Below are 17456 nucleotides of genomic sequence, written 5' to 3' on the forward strand. Positions count from 1 at the left end.
AGGGTTAGGGGTGGGGGGGAGGAGGGGTTTATGATGGGCGGGGTGCGAGTTCTCTCCTGTCTCGTTGTGTTCTTGTTTTTTGTTTTGTTTTGTTTTGTTTTGTATTTTGAGGTGACACATTTTTCATTCTGGGTGATTTTACTATGTTTATTTCAGGATATGAATAGGTGAGATGAATGAGATCTGTGGCTTGATGATGATGATGAACCTTGTGTGTTACTTTCTGCTTCATTAAAACGTGTCATAATTGCATCAATTCTGTTCAGATCAGTTCATTTTCTGCATATAAACCTTATGATAGTTAAAAATAAATCAATACTTTTAGAACTTAATGATTATTACCAAAGTGGGGGGGGTGCACATGCTATGTATTTAGGCTGTAAGTATGTTTTTTCCTCAACTATAATGACAAAAAAAAAATTTAATTCACATAACATGGATCTGTAATAAAATTGTAAGTAGAAATAACATGAAATAATGATTACCTTTAAAAAAAACATATGCATCATGACTTTTTGTTGTTTAGTTTAAATTCAGGCCAAGTCAATGAGCTCTGTTCGATAGATTTACCTTTCCAACATGGCGCCGAAATTGACGTGTCTCCTTTATCTGAACTAGGAGTCCACTTTTCATATCTCTGAACACGTGAACTGCGGTTTTACGTTACAAACTACGGAATTATCTTCAGGATCTATTTCACGTGTTGATTAATTTTAGTGTTCGTTTTAAATGTTGTAATTTGTAAAAATCGTTTGTTAGCTTTGTTCCGTCAGTGCTCACTGGTTGCTATGGTGACGTGATTGACTGTTAACGAAACCAGTTGGTTGAGGGTAAGCTTGTGCAGGTTTTAACCAATCAGAGGGCAGAAGGCGGGACGTTCTTAACGAATCCTTGCAGAGAAGGCGGGTCTTGGCAGAAAACCAGGGAAAGGTAGCAGGGTAGAGAAAGAGAAAACGGAAACTGAAATTTTAGTCATAATTAGACTTTCACTGCGTTTATTTCATTTTAATCGTATAAAATGCAGCACACGCAATTCTACACGTTTACCGCCTTCCTCTCGTACAGTTTCCTGATGTTTAAAGTGACACACGGAGCTTTAAGGGATTTCCCTGAGGAGCTTCTCCACACCACAGGAGAGATGTCCGGTGTGTTAAAGCCGCGGTTTAATCAGAGCTCTCACACTGAGGCAGATTATTTACAGACCTGGATTAATCTACAAGTATGTGTGAACACAAACACTCTGACTCCTTTATTCACACCGAATTCACTCCGAGATAAGTATATGTGAACACACACACACACACACACACACACAAACTCCTTTATTTACACCGAATAGATCTTCACTCAGAGATAAGAGCCTTCAGGTTGTCTGTCACGAGCTCTTGTTCTTCACTTCATGGTGTTTATGAATGATTCATATTTTATTACTGCAGATTATTTTATGTGTTAATCCATATCTTTTAATAAGCTTTTATTATCTATTTGGTTTATACACCAATCACGCATAACATTATGACCACCTGCCTAATATTGTGTTGGTCCCTTTTGCTGCCAGAACAGCCCTGACCCGTCCTGCACTGTGTATTCTGACCCCTTTCTATCAGAACCAGCATTAACTTCTTCAGCAGTTTGATCAACAGTAGCTCGTCTGTTGGATCGGATCACACGGGCCAGCCTTCACTCCCCACGTGCATCAATGAGCCTTGACCGCCCATGACCCTGTCACCGGTTCACCACTGTTCCTTCCTTGGACCACTTTTGATAGATACTGACCACTGCAGACCGGGAACACCCCACAAGAGCTGCAGTTTTGGAGATGTTCTGATCCAGTGGTCTAGCCATCACAATTTGGTCCTTTTGGTCAAACTCGCTCAAATCCTTACACTTGTCCATTTTTCCTGCTTCTAACATCAACTTTGAGGACAAAATGTTCACTTGCTGCCTAATATATCCCACCCACTAACAGGGGCCATGATGAGGAGATACTCAGTCTTATTCACTTCACCTGGAGCTGGTCATAATGTTATGCCTGATCAGTGTATAGTGTGTTCCAGAAATACTACTGCTACTAATAATCATAATAATAATGAAAAAAGTAGGAAGGTTTTTCTGTGTTGTATTTAAATCTCTCTTATTCTGAGAGATTGATATATTTCCTGATTTTTCCGTAAATCAGGACTCGATAAAGCGCCAGATTTTTCTCAATTCACACCGGAAGGATTTGAGGCACTCGGCTGTGTACGGAGTCAATCAGTTCTCCATCCTCTCCTCTCAGCAGTTTAAAGGTGATGTAAAAAATCTACTTTTTCAGCACTTAATCACTTCCAGACTGGTTTAGATGTGAGAGAGGAGTTTAAATCTGTGAATTTCATCATAATTAATTAGTTAAATTAAGTTGTCTTTATTTATCACATATACATTACTGCACAGGGAAATTCTTTCTTCACATATCCCATCCTTGGAGGTTGGGGTCAGAGTGCAGGGTCAGCCATGATGCAGTGCCTCTGGAGCAGGGTGGGTTAAGGGCCTTGCTTAAGGGCCCAACAGTGGCAGCTTGGCAGTGCTGATGGTTCTGATGAATGACTCAGAGCCATAACCACTTGAGCCACCACTGGTAATAACTTTTCACTGATGTTTGTTTGTTTGTTTTTCCAGATCTGTATCTCCGAGCTCGTCGAGAAAAAGTGCCCAGGTATAAACCTTCACAACACGGACACTTCGGGACATCACCTTATCCTCGGAAGTTCGACTGGAGGGATCGTAGAGCAGTCGGTCCTGTCCACGATCAGAGATCGGTAAGCGTGTCCAAACAGGAAGTGATGTCTAGTATTGTCAGTGTGCAGGGTGAATGACTTGGAGTGTTTATTGTGTGTGTGTGTGTGTTGAGGGCAGTGTGGAGGATGCTGGGCGTTCAGCGTGGTCTCTGCAGTCGAGTCGGTGCGAGTGAAAGATGGAGGGACGTTTCAGGAGCTCAGCGTCCAGCAGGTTGTAGACTGTGCATATAAAAGTCAGGGATGTGACGGAGGGTCACCTGTCAGTACGCTGGCCTGGCTGAAACAGGTACTGTCACCAGATGGTGCAAAAGTATTGCCGCCACCCCCCCCCCCCTTTTAATAACAGAGATTTTTACTGAATTTAGTCATATCTGGTCATAAACACAAAAATCGAAACTTTATATTTGGTCAGAGACATCAGATAACTTCCTCTCAATGCAATTAATAATGACTGTGTCCAGTTTGTTTTATTTAAATATTATTGGAGGATGGCAGTAATTTTGGCAGAGGAAATGAGAGGAATATGATTATTTAGTTTCATTATCCGTCTCAGTGAAAGTGTGTTTAAAGGGGGATTATAATCATTTTATATTGTATGGAGAAATAATCACAACGTTTATAAAAAATCTTTTTCTGCAACACTTAGGTCACTTTTAAAAAATAAAACCTAGGCAGTAAAAAGAGTGTATTAATAACGAATCAATAAAATTAATTAATAAATTAATTGTGTTAAAAATGTATTTATTCAAACTGAGGTTTTATCTGCTGCTTCAGTTACCAGATATATTTTTTCATGATTTATTTTTTTGTTGTTTTTTCTTTCAATGTTCTCGTGGTCAGAGTGGGGAGAAGCTGGTGAACGAGACGGAGTATCCGTACGAAGAGAAGACCGGAGTGTGTCGTGTTTTCCCTCGGGGTCACGGTGGCGTGGCGGTGAAGGACTATGCCGCCTTCGACTTCAGGTACAGAGTGAAGAGAAGAAAGAAGACAGTTTTTACAGGGTTCTTTGCAGGAAGAAGATTTTACAGGGTTCTAAAACTCTGTCCTGAAATCGTGCTTCATTTTTACACAATATTTATATTTTCAGTTGTTTTATAACCTGTTCATTGCTGCAGTGTCCAGTAGGGGGCGATAGTGTGATGTCAGCAGTGCAGGTGAAATATCGCCAAGAGTTAATACTGTAACTGTCACATTAATCATCACAGAGGAATCCAGATCAGGCATGAAACAACTAAAGTAACATTAGGTCCAAATTAACCATAAATAATCAATAATACTTCTTAAAAATATTAATTAGATTTGGTGTAAAAATATTTTCTCCATGTTGTTTTATATTTATTGCACTCAGATTCAGAGACACTCATGCGTCTTGGATATAGAGCAGCACATGAACCAGGTCACATGACCAGGAAGTCGTCTGTGATTGGGTGTATCCCAAATCAGTTTATTGTATAGTAGCACAGGTTTATATGAACAAACTTGCTCTAATGTTATCATTTGTATAGTAACAGCTGATTCACAGGGACGTGTGTGTGTGTGTGTAGTGGACAGGAGGAGGAGATGAGCCGGAGGTTAGTGGACTGGGGGCCATTGGTGGTGATAGTGGATGCAATGAGCTGGCAGGATTATCAGGGAGGAATTATTCAACACCACTGTTCTGCTGAACACGCTAATCACGCTGTGATTATCACCGGCTACGACACTACAGGTAACACACACACACACACACTGTACTGATACTACAGGTAACACACACACTGTACTGATACTACAGGTAACACACACACACACTGTACTGATACTACAGGTAACACACACACACACTGTACTGATACTACAGGTAACACACACACACACTGTACTGATACTACAGGTAACACACACACACTGTACTGATACTACAGGTAACACACACACACTGTACTGATACTACAGGTAACACACACACACACACTGTACTGATACTACAGGTAACACACACACACACTGTACTGATACTACAGGTAACACACACACACACACACTGTACTGATACTACAGGTAACACACACACACACACACTGTACTGATACTACAGGTAACACACACACACACTGTACTGATACTACAGGTAATACACACACACTGTACTGATACTACAGGTAACACACACACACTGTACTGATACTACAGGTAACACACACACACACACACACTGTACTGATACTACAGGTAACACACACACACACACACTGTACTGATACTACAGGTAACACACACACACACACACTGTACTGATACTACAGGTAACACACACACACACACTGTACTGATACTACAGGTAACACACACACACACACTGTACTGATACTACAGGTAACACACACACACACACACACACACTGTACTGATACTACAGGTAACACACACACACACTGTACTGATACTACAGGTAACACACACACACACACTGTACTGATACTACAGGTAACACACACACACACACACTGTACTGATACTACAGGTAACACACACACACACTGTACTGATACTACAGGTAACACACACACACACACACTGTACTGATACTACAGGTAACACACACACACACACTGTACTGATACTACAGGTAACACACACACACACTGTACTGATACTACAGGTAACACACACACACACACACTGTACTGATACTACAGGTAACACACACACACACTGTACTGATACTACAGGTAACACACACACACACACACACTGTACTGATACTACAGGTAACACACACACACACACACACACACACACTGTACTGATACTACAGGTAACACACACACACACTGTACTGATACTACAGGTAACACACACACACACACACACTGTACTGATACTACAGGTAACACACACACACACACACTGTACTGATACTACAGGTAACACACACACACACACACTGTACTGATACTACAGGTAACACACACACACACACACTGTACTGATACTACAGGTAACACACACACACACACACACTGTACTGATACTACAGGTAACACACACACACACACACTGTACTGATACTACAGGTAACACACACACACACACACTGTACTGATACTACAGGTAATACACACACACACACACACTGTACTGATACTACAGGTAACACACACACACACACACACTGTACTGGTGCTACAGGTAACACACACACACACACACACTGTACTGATACTACAGGTAACACACACACACACACACACACTGTACTGATACTACAGGTAACACACACACACACACACTGTACTGATGCTACAGGTAACACACACACACTGTAGTGATACTACAGGTAACACACACACACACACACTGTACTGATACTACAGGTAACACACACACACACTGTACTGATACTACAGGTAACACACACACACACACACTGTACTGATGCTACAGGTAACACACACACACTGTAGTGATACTACAGGTAACACACACACACACACACACTGTACTGATACTACAGGTAACACACACACACACACACTGTACTGATACTACAGGTAACACACACACACACTGTACTGATACTACAGGTAACACACACACACACACACACACTGTACTGATACTACAGGTAACACACACACACACACTGTACTGATACTACAGGTAACACACACACACACACTGTACTGATACTACAGGTAACACACACACACACTGTACTGATACTACAGGTAACACACACACACACTGTACTGATGCTACAGGTAACACACACACACACTGTACTGATGCTACAGGTAACACACACACACACACTGTACTGATACTACAGGTAACACACACACACACACACACTGTACTGATACTACAGGTAACACACACACACACTGTACTGATACTACAGGTAACACACACACACACTGTACTGATACTACAGGTAACACACACACACACACACACACACACACTGTACTGATACTACAGGTAACACACACACACACTGTACTGATGCTACAGGTAACACACACACTGTACTGATGCTACAGGTAACACACACACACACACACTGTACTGATACTACAGGTAACACACACACTGTACTGATGCTACAGGTAACACACACACACACACTGTACTGATACTACAGGTAACACACACACACACTGTACTGATGCTACAGGTAACACACACACACACACTGTACTGATACTACAGGTAACACACACACACACACACTGTACTGATACTACAGGTAACACACACACTGTACTGATGCTACAGGTAACACACACACACACACTGTACTGATACTACAGGTAACACACACACAAACACACTGTACTGATACTACAGGTAACACACACACACTGTACTGATACTACAGGTAACACACACACTGTACTGATGCTACAGGTAACACACACACACAAACTGTACTGATACTACAGGTAACACACACACACACTGTACTGATGCTACAGGTAACACACACACTGTACTGATGCTACAGGTAACACACACACACTGTACTGATACTACAGGTAACACACACACACACTGTACTGATACTACAGGTAACACACACACTGTACTGATGCTACAGGTAACACACACACACAAACTGTACTGATACTACAGGTAACACACACACACACTGTACTGATGCTACAGGTAACACACACACTGTACTGATGCTACAGGTAACACACACACACACACACACTGTACTGATACTACAGGTAACACACACACTGTACTGATGCTACAGGTAACACACACACACACACTGTACTGATACTACAGGTAACACACACACACTGTACTGATGCTACAGGTAACACACACACACACACACACTGTACTGATACTACAGGTAACACACACACTGTACTGATGCTACAGGTAACACACACACACACTGTACTGATACTACAGGTAACACACACACACACACACTGTACTGATACTACAGGTAACACACACACACACACACACTGTACTGATACTACAGGTAACACACACACACACACACACTGTACTGATACTACAGGTAACACACACACACACACACTGTACTGATACTACAGGTAACACACACACTGTACTGATGCTACAGGTAACACACACACACAAACTGTACTGATGCTACAGGTAACACACACACTGTACTGATGCTACAGGTAACACACACACACACTGTACTGATACTACAGGTAACACACACACACACACACTGTACTGATACTACAGGTAACACACACACACTGTACTGATACTACAGGTAACACACACACACTGTACTGATACTACAGGTAATATACACACACACACACACACACACACTGTACTGATACTACAGGTAACACACACACACACTGTACTGATACTACAGGTAACACACACACACACACACACTGTACTGATACTACAGGTAACACACACACACACACACTGTACTGATACTACAGGTAACACACACACACACTGTACTGATACTACAGGTAACACACACACACTGTACTGATACTACAGGTAACACACACACACTGTACTGATACTACAGGTAACACACACACACACACACACTGTACTGATACTACAGGTAACACACACACACAAACACACTGTACTGATACTACAGGTAACACACACACAAACACACTGTACTGATACTACAGGTAACACACACACACACACACACTGTACTGATACTACAGGTAACACACACACACACTGTACTGATACTACAGGTAACACACACACACTGTACTGATACTACAGGTAACACACACACACTGTACTGATACTACAGGTAACACACACACACACACACACTGTACTGATACTACAGGTAACACACACACACACTGTACTGATACTACAGGTAACACACACACACACACTGTACTGATACTACAGGTAACACACACACACACACACACTGTACTGATACTACAGGTAACACACACACACACACACACACACTGTACTGATACTACAGGTAACACACACACACACACTGTACTGATACTACAGGTAACACACACACACACACACACTGTACTGATACTACAGGTAACACACACACACACACACACTGTACTGATACTACAGGTAACACACACACACACTGTACTGATACTACAGGTAACACACACACACACTGTACTGATACTACAGGTAACACACACACACACTGTACTGATACTACAGGTAACACACACACACACACACTGTACTGATACTACAGGTAACACACACACACACTGTACTGATACTACAGGTAACACACACACACACACTGTACTGATACTACAGGTAACACACACACACACACACACTGTACTGATACTACAGGTAATACACACACACACACACACTGTACTGATACTACAGGTAACACACACACACACACACTGTACTGATACTACAGGTAACACACACACACACACACTGTACTGATACTACAGGTAATACACACACACACACACTGTACTGATACTACAGGTAACACACACACACACTGTACTGATACTACAGGTAACACACACACACACACTGTACTGATACTACAGGTAACACACACACACACACTGTACTGATACTACAGGTAACACACACACACACACACTGTACTGATACTACAGGTAACACACACACACACACACTGTACTGATACTACAGGTAACACACACACACACACACTGTACTGATACTACAGGTAACACACACACACACACTGTACTGATACTACAGGTAACACACACACACACTGTACTGATACTACAGGTAACACACACACACACACTGTACTGATACTACAGGTAACACACACACACACACACTGTACTGATACTACAGGTAATACACACACACACACACTGTACTGATACTACAGGTAATACACACACACACACACACACTGTACTGATACTACAGGTAACACACACACACACTGTACTGATACTACAGGTAACACACACACACACACTGTACTGATACTACAGGTAACACACACACACACACTGTACTGATACTACAGGTAATACACACACACACACTGTACTGATACTACAGGTAACACACACACACACACTGTACTGATATAAACACACACACACACTGTACTGATACTACAGGTAACACACACACACACTGTACTGATACTACAGGTAACACACACACACACTGTACTGATACTACAGGTAACACACACACACACACTGTACTGATACTACAGGTAACACACACACACACACTGTACTGATACTACAGGTAACACACACACACACTGTACTGATACTACAGGTAACACACACACACACTGTACTGATACTACAGGTAATACACACACACACACTGTACTGATACTACAGGTAACACACACACTGTACTGATACTACAGGTAACACACACACACACTGTACTGATACTACAGGTAACACACACACACTGTACTGATACTACAGGTAACACACACACACACTGTACTGATACTACAGGTAACACACACACACACACACTGTACTGATACTACAGGTAACACACACACACACTGTACTGATACTACAGGTAACACACACACACACACACTGTACTGATACTACAGGTAACACACACACACACACTGTACTGATACTACAGGTAACACACACACACACTGTACTGATACTACAGGTAACACACACACACACTGTACTGATACTACAGGTAACACACACACACACACTGTACTGATACTACAGGTAACACACACACACACTGTACTGATACTACAGGTAACACACACACACTGTACTGATACTACAGGTAACACACACACACACACTGTACTGATACTACAGGTAACACACACACACACTGTACTGATACTACAGGTAACACACACACACACACACTGTACTGATACTACAGGTAACACACACACACACTGTACTGATACTACAGGTAACACACACACACACTGTACTGATACTACAGGTAACACACACACACACTGTACTGATACTACAGGTAACACACACACACACTGTACTGATACTACAGGTAACACACACACACACTGTACTGATACTACAGGTAACACACACACACTGTACTGATACTACAGGTAACACACACACACACACACTGTACTGATACTACAGGTAACACACACACACTGTACTGATACTACAGGTAACACACACACTCTACTGATACTACAGGTAACACACACACACACACACTGTACTGATACTACAGGTAACACACACACACACACACTGTACTGATACTACAGGTAACACACACACACTGTACTGATACTACAGGTAACACACACACACACACACTGTACTGATACTACAGGTAACACACACACACACACACTGTACTGATACTACAGGTAACACACACACACACACACACTGTACTGATACTACAGGTAACACACACACACACACTGTACTGATACTACAGGTAACACACACACACACTGTACTGATACTACAGGTAACACACACACACACACACTGTACTGATACTACAGGTAACACACACACACACACTGTACTGATACTACAGGTAACACACACACACACTGTACTGATACTACAGGTAACACACACACACACACTGTACTGATACTACAGGTAACACACACACTGTACTGATACTACAGGTAACACACACACACACACACTGTACTGATACTACAGGTAACACACACACACTGTACTGATACTACAGGTAACACACACACACACTGTACTGATACTACAGGTAACACACACACACACTGTACTGATACTACAGGTAACACACACACACACACACTGTACTGATACTACAGGTAACACACACACACACTGTACTGATACTACAGGTAACACACACACACACACACACACTGTACTGATACTACAGGTAACACACACACACTGTACTGATACTACAGGTAACACACACACACACACACTGTACTGATACTACAGGTAACACACACACACACTGTACTGATACTACAGGTAACACACACACACACTGTACTGATACTACAGGTAACACACACACACACACTGTACTGATACTACAGGTAACACACACACACACTGTACTGATACTACAGGTAACACACACACACACTGTACTGATACTACAGGTAACACACACACACACTGTACTGATACTACAGGTAACACACACACACACACACACTGTACTGATACTACAGGTAACACACACACACACACTGTACTGATACTACAGGTAACACACACACACACACACACTGTACTGATACTACAGGTAACACACACACACACTGTACTGATACTACAGGTAACACACACACACACTGTACTGATACTACAGGTAACACACACACACACACACACTGTACTGATACTACAGGTAACACACACACACACACACACTGTACTGATACTACAGGTAACACACACACACACTGTACTGATACTACAGGTAACACACACACACACACACACTGTACTGATACTACAGGTAACACACACACACTGTACTGATACTACAGGTAACACACACACACACACACTGTACTGATACTACAGGTAACACACACACACACTGTACTGATACTACAGGTAACACACACACACTGTACTGATACTACAGGTAACACACACACACACACACTGTACTGATACTACAGGTAACACACACACACTGTACTGATACTACAGGTAACACACACACACACACACACTGTACTGATACTACAGGTAACACACACACACACACACTGTACTGATACTACAGGTAACACACACACACACACACACTGTACTGATACTACAGGTAACACACACACACACTGTACTGATACTACAGGTAACACACACACACACACACTGTACTGATACTACAGGTAACACACACACACTGTACTGATACTACAGGTAACACACACACACACACTGTACTGATACTACAGGTAACACACACACACACACACTGTACTGATACTACAGGTAACACACACACACACTGTACTGATGCTACAGGTAACACACACACACACTGTACTGATGCTACAGGTAACACACACACACACACTGTACTGATACTACAGGTAACACACACACACACACACACTGTACTGATACTACAGGTAACACACACACACACTGTACTGATGCTACAGGTAACACACACTGTACTGATACTACAGGTAACACACACACACACTGTACTGATACTACAGGTAACACACACACACACACACTGTACTGATACTACAGGTAACACACACACACAAACTGTACTGATACTACAGGTAACACACACTGTACTGATGCTACAGGTAACACACACACTGTACTGATGCTACAGGTAACACACACACACACACACACACTGTACTGATACTACAGGTAACACACAAACTGTACTGATGCTACAGGTAACACACACACACACTGTACTGATACTACAGGTAACACACACACACACACTGTACTGATACTACAGGTAACACACACACACACTGTACTGATACTACAGGTAACACACACACACACTGTACTGATACTACAGGTAACACACACACACTGTACTGATACTACAGGTAACACACACACACTGTACTGATACTACAGGTAACACACACACACACACTGTACTGATACTACAGGTAACACACACACACACTGTACTGATACTACAGGTAACACACACACACACACACTGTACTGATACTACAGGTAACACACACACACACACTGTACTGATACTACAGGTAACACACACACACACTGTACTGATACTACAGGTAACACACACACACTGTACTGATACTACAGGTAACACACACACACTGTACTGATACTACAGGTAACACACACACACACACACACACTGTACTGATACTACAGGTAACACACACACACACACACTGTACTGATACTACAGGTAACACACACACACACACACTGTACTGATACTACAGGTAACACACACACACACTGTACTGATACTACAGGTAACACACACACACACACTGTACTGATACTACAGGTAACACACACACACACACACTGTACTGATACTACAGGTAACACACACACACTGTACTGATACTACAGGTAACACACACACACACACTGTACTGATACTACAGGTAACACACACACACTGTACTGATACTACAGGTAACACACACACACACACTGTACTGATACTACAGGTAACACACACACACACTGTACTGATACTACAGGTAACACACACACACACTGTACTGATACTACAGGTAACACACACACACACTGTACTGATACTACAGGTAACACACACACACACTGTACTGATACTACAGGTAACACACACACACACACACACTGTACTGATACTACAGGTAACACACACACACACTGTACTGATACTACAGGTAACACACACACACACACACTGTACTGATACTACAGGTAACACACACACACACACACTGTACTGATACTACAGGTAACACACACACACACACACTGTACTGATACTACAGGTAACACACACACACACTGTACTGATACTACAGGTAACACACACACACACACACTGTACTGATACTACAGGTAACACACACACACACACACTGTACTGATACTACAGGTAACACACACACACACTGTACTGATACTACAGGTAACACACACACACACACACTGTACTGATACTACAGGTAACACACACACACACACACACACACTGTACTGATACTACAGGTAACACACACACACACTGTACTGATACTACAGGTAACACACACACACACTGTACTGATACTACAGGTAACACACACACACTGTACTGATACTACAGGTAACACACACACACACTGTACTGATACTACAGGTAACACACACACACACACACTGTACTGATACTACAGGTAACACACACACACACTGTACTGATACTACAGGTAACACACACACACACTGTACTGATACTACAGGTAACACACACACACACACTGTACTGATACTACAGGTAACACACACACACACACACACTGTACTGATACTACAGGTAACACACACACACACTGTACTGATACTACAGGTAACACACACACACACTGTACTGATACTACAGGTAACACACACACACACTGTACTGATACTACAGGTAACACACACACACACACACTGTACTGATACTACAGGTAACACACACACACACACACACTGTACTGATACTACAGGTAACACACACACACACTGTACTGATACTACAGGTAACACACACACACACTGTACTGATACTACAGGTAACACACACACACACTGTACTGATACTACAGGTAACACACACACACACACACACTGTACTGATACTACAGGTAACACACACACACACACACTGTACTGATACTACAGGTAACACACACACTGTACTGATACTACAGGTAACACACACACACACACTGTACTGATACTACAGGTAACACACACACACACACACACTGTACTGATACTACAGGTAACACACACACACACTGTACTGATACTACAGGTAACACACACACACACTGTACTGATACTACAGGTAACACACACACACACACTGTACTGATACTACAGGTAACACACACACACACACACTGTACTGATACTACAGGTAACACACACACACTGTACTGATACTACAGGTAACACACACACACACACTGTACTGATACTACAGGTAACACACACACACACACACTGTACTGATACTACAGGTAACACACACACACTGTACTGATACTACAGGTAACACACACACACACTGTACTGATACTACAGGTAACACACACACACACACACTGTACTGATACTACAGGTAACACACACACACACTGTACTGATACTACAGGTAACACACACACACACTGTACTGATACTACAGGTAACACACACACACACTGTACTGATACTACAGGTAACACACACACACACACACTGTACTGATACTACAGGTAACACACACACACACTGTACTGATACTACAGGTAACACACACACACACTGTACTGATACTACAGGTAACACACACACACACTGTACTGATACTACAGGTAACACACACACACACACTGTACTGATACTACAGGTAACACACACACACACTGTACTGATACTACAGGTAACACACACACACACACACACACACACTGTACTGATACTACAGGTAACACACACACACACTGTACTGATACTACAGGTAACACACACACACACACACTGTACTGATACTACAGGTAACACACACACACACACACTGTACTGATACTACAGGTAACACACACACACACTGTACTGATACTACAGGTAACACACACACACACACACACACTGTACTGATACTACAGGTAATACACACACACACTGTACTGATACTACAGGTAACACACACACACACACTGTACTGATACTACAGGTAACACACACACACACTGTACTGATACTACAGGTAACACACACACACACTGTACTGATACTACAGGTAACACACACACACACACTGTACTGATACTACAGGTAACACACACACACACTGTACTGATACTACAGGTAACACACACACACTGTACTGATACTACAGGTAACACACACACACTGTACTGATACTACAGGTAACACACACACACACACTGTACTGATACTACAGGTAACACACACACACACACACACTGTACTGATACTACAGGTAACACACACACTGTACTGATACTACAGGTAACACACACACACACTGTACTGATACTACAGGTAACACACACACACTGTACTGATACTACAGGTAAGTATGTGAAGTCTACTGGAGCTTTTTAGATCTTCAATAAATACTAAATAAAACGTAAATAAACGTGTGTTTGTGTGTGGGAGTGTGTGTGTGTGTGTGGTCAGTTAATAGATTGTGGTGTATAATAGTGTGTATTTTGTAGGTGAGGTGCCGTTTTGGATAGTGCGTAATTCCTGGGGGACGGCGTGGGGTGATGAGGGATACGCCTACATTAAAATGGGGGAGAACATCTGCGGTGAGTAAACAACACTGACTGTAGTATCTAATGTTGATCCTTTTAATGAAGTGTTATGTGTAAATAAATATAATCCACACATTTATAAACACAAAGAATAAATAATGATATCTTTAGTGTTAGATGACATTCTGAATGATATTTTTCTTTTTTATCATTTTTTTCCATTTGAAGGCGAACCATGACATGTCTCTCTTTATCTTTAACTCGACCACTAACGCTGTCTCAGCCGTTTAATGTCCAGTATACACTAATGTCCAGTAGTACGCGGTCACTAAGGGAATGTGATTTAAACCTGGGGTCATGTCCTTGATCTGTTTCCTGTGTGTGCTCCTCCTCTTCCTCCTCCAGGCGTGGCTGACAGCGTGGCTGCGGTGTTTCTCTGAGCTGTGTTCTCCACACTGTTCCATTCTCCAGGCAGGAAAACACACACACACACTCTCACACTCTCACACACTCTGTCTCTCACACACACACACTCTCTCTCACACACACACACACACACACACACACAAGGTTAAGATTATTTTACCAAAAAAGAAAAGAGGAATTATTTTTATTTAATTTCTCATTCATTCATTTCTTTTATTAAATTTCTGGATTATTATTTTCATGGATGAAATATTCAGTGTTTAGAGTTTGGTTTGTGGTGTCATCAT

General features: G+C 42.0%; 1 protein-coding gene across 1 annotated transcript; it reads left to right on the forward strand.

The window, feature by feature from the left end:
* The first annotated feature begins 907 nt into the window (after positions 1-907).
* On the forward strand, positions 908-17327 carry ctso (cathepsin O). Its single transcript, XM_058396392.1, has 8 exons — positions 908-1219; positions 2180-2288; positions 2659-2798; positions 2896-3063; positions 3618-3739; positions 4322-4485; positions 16705-16797; positions 17149-17327. Exons 1-8 carry the CDS (start codon positions 1019-1021, stop codon positions 17181-17183), a joined length of 1032 nt encoding a protein of 343 aa, XP_058252375.1. The 5' UTR covers positions 908-1018; the 3' UTR covers positions 17184-17327.
* The last annotated feature ends 129 nt before the right edge of the window (positions 17328-17456 follow it).

Source organism: Hemibagrus wyckioides, linkage group LG08, assembly GCF_019097595.1.
Source record: "Hemibagrus wyckioides isolate EC202008001 linkage group LG08, SWU_Hwy_1.0, whole genome shotgun sequence".
Taxonomy (NCBI): domain Eukaryota; kingdom Metazoa; phylum Chordata; class Actinopteri; order Siluriformes; family Bagridae; genus Hemibagrus; species Hemibagrus wyckioides.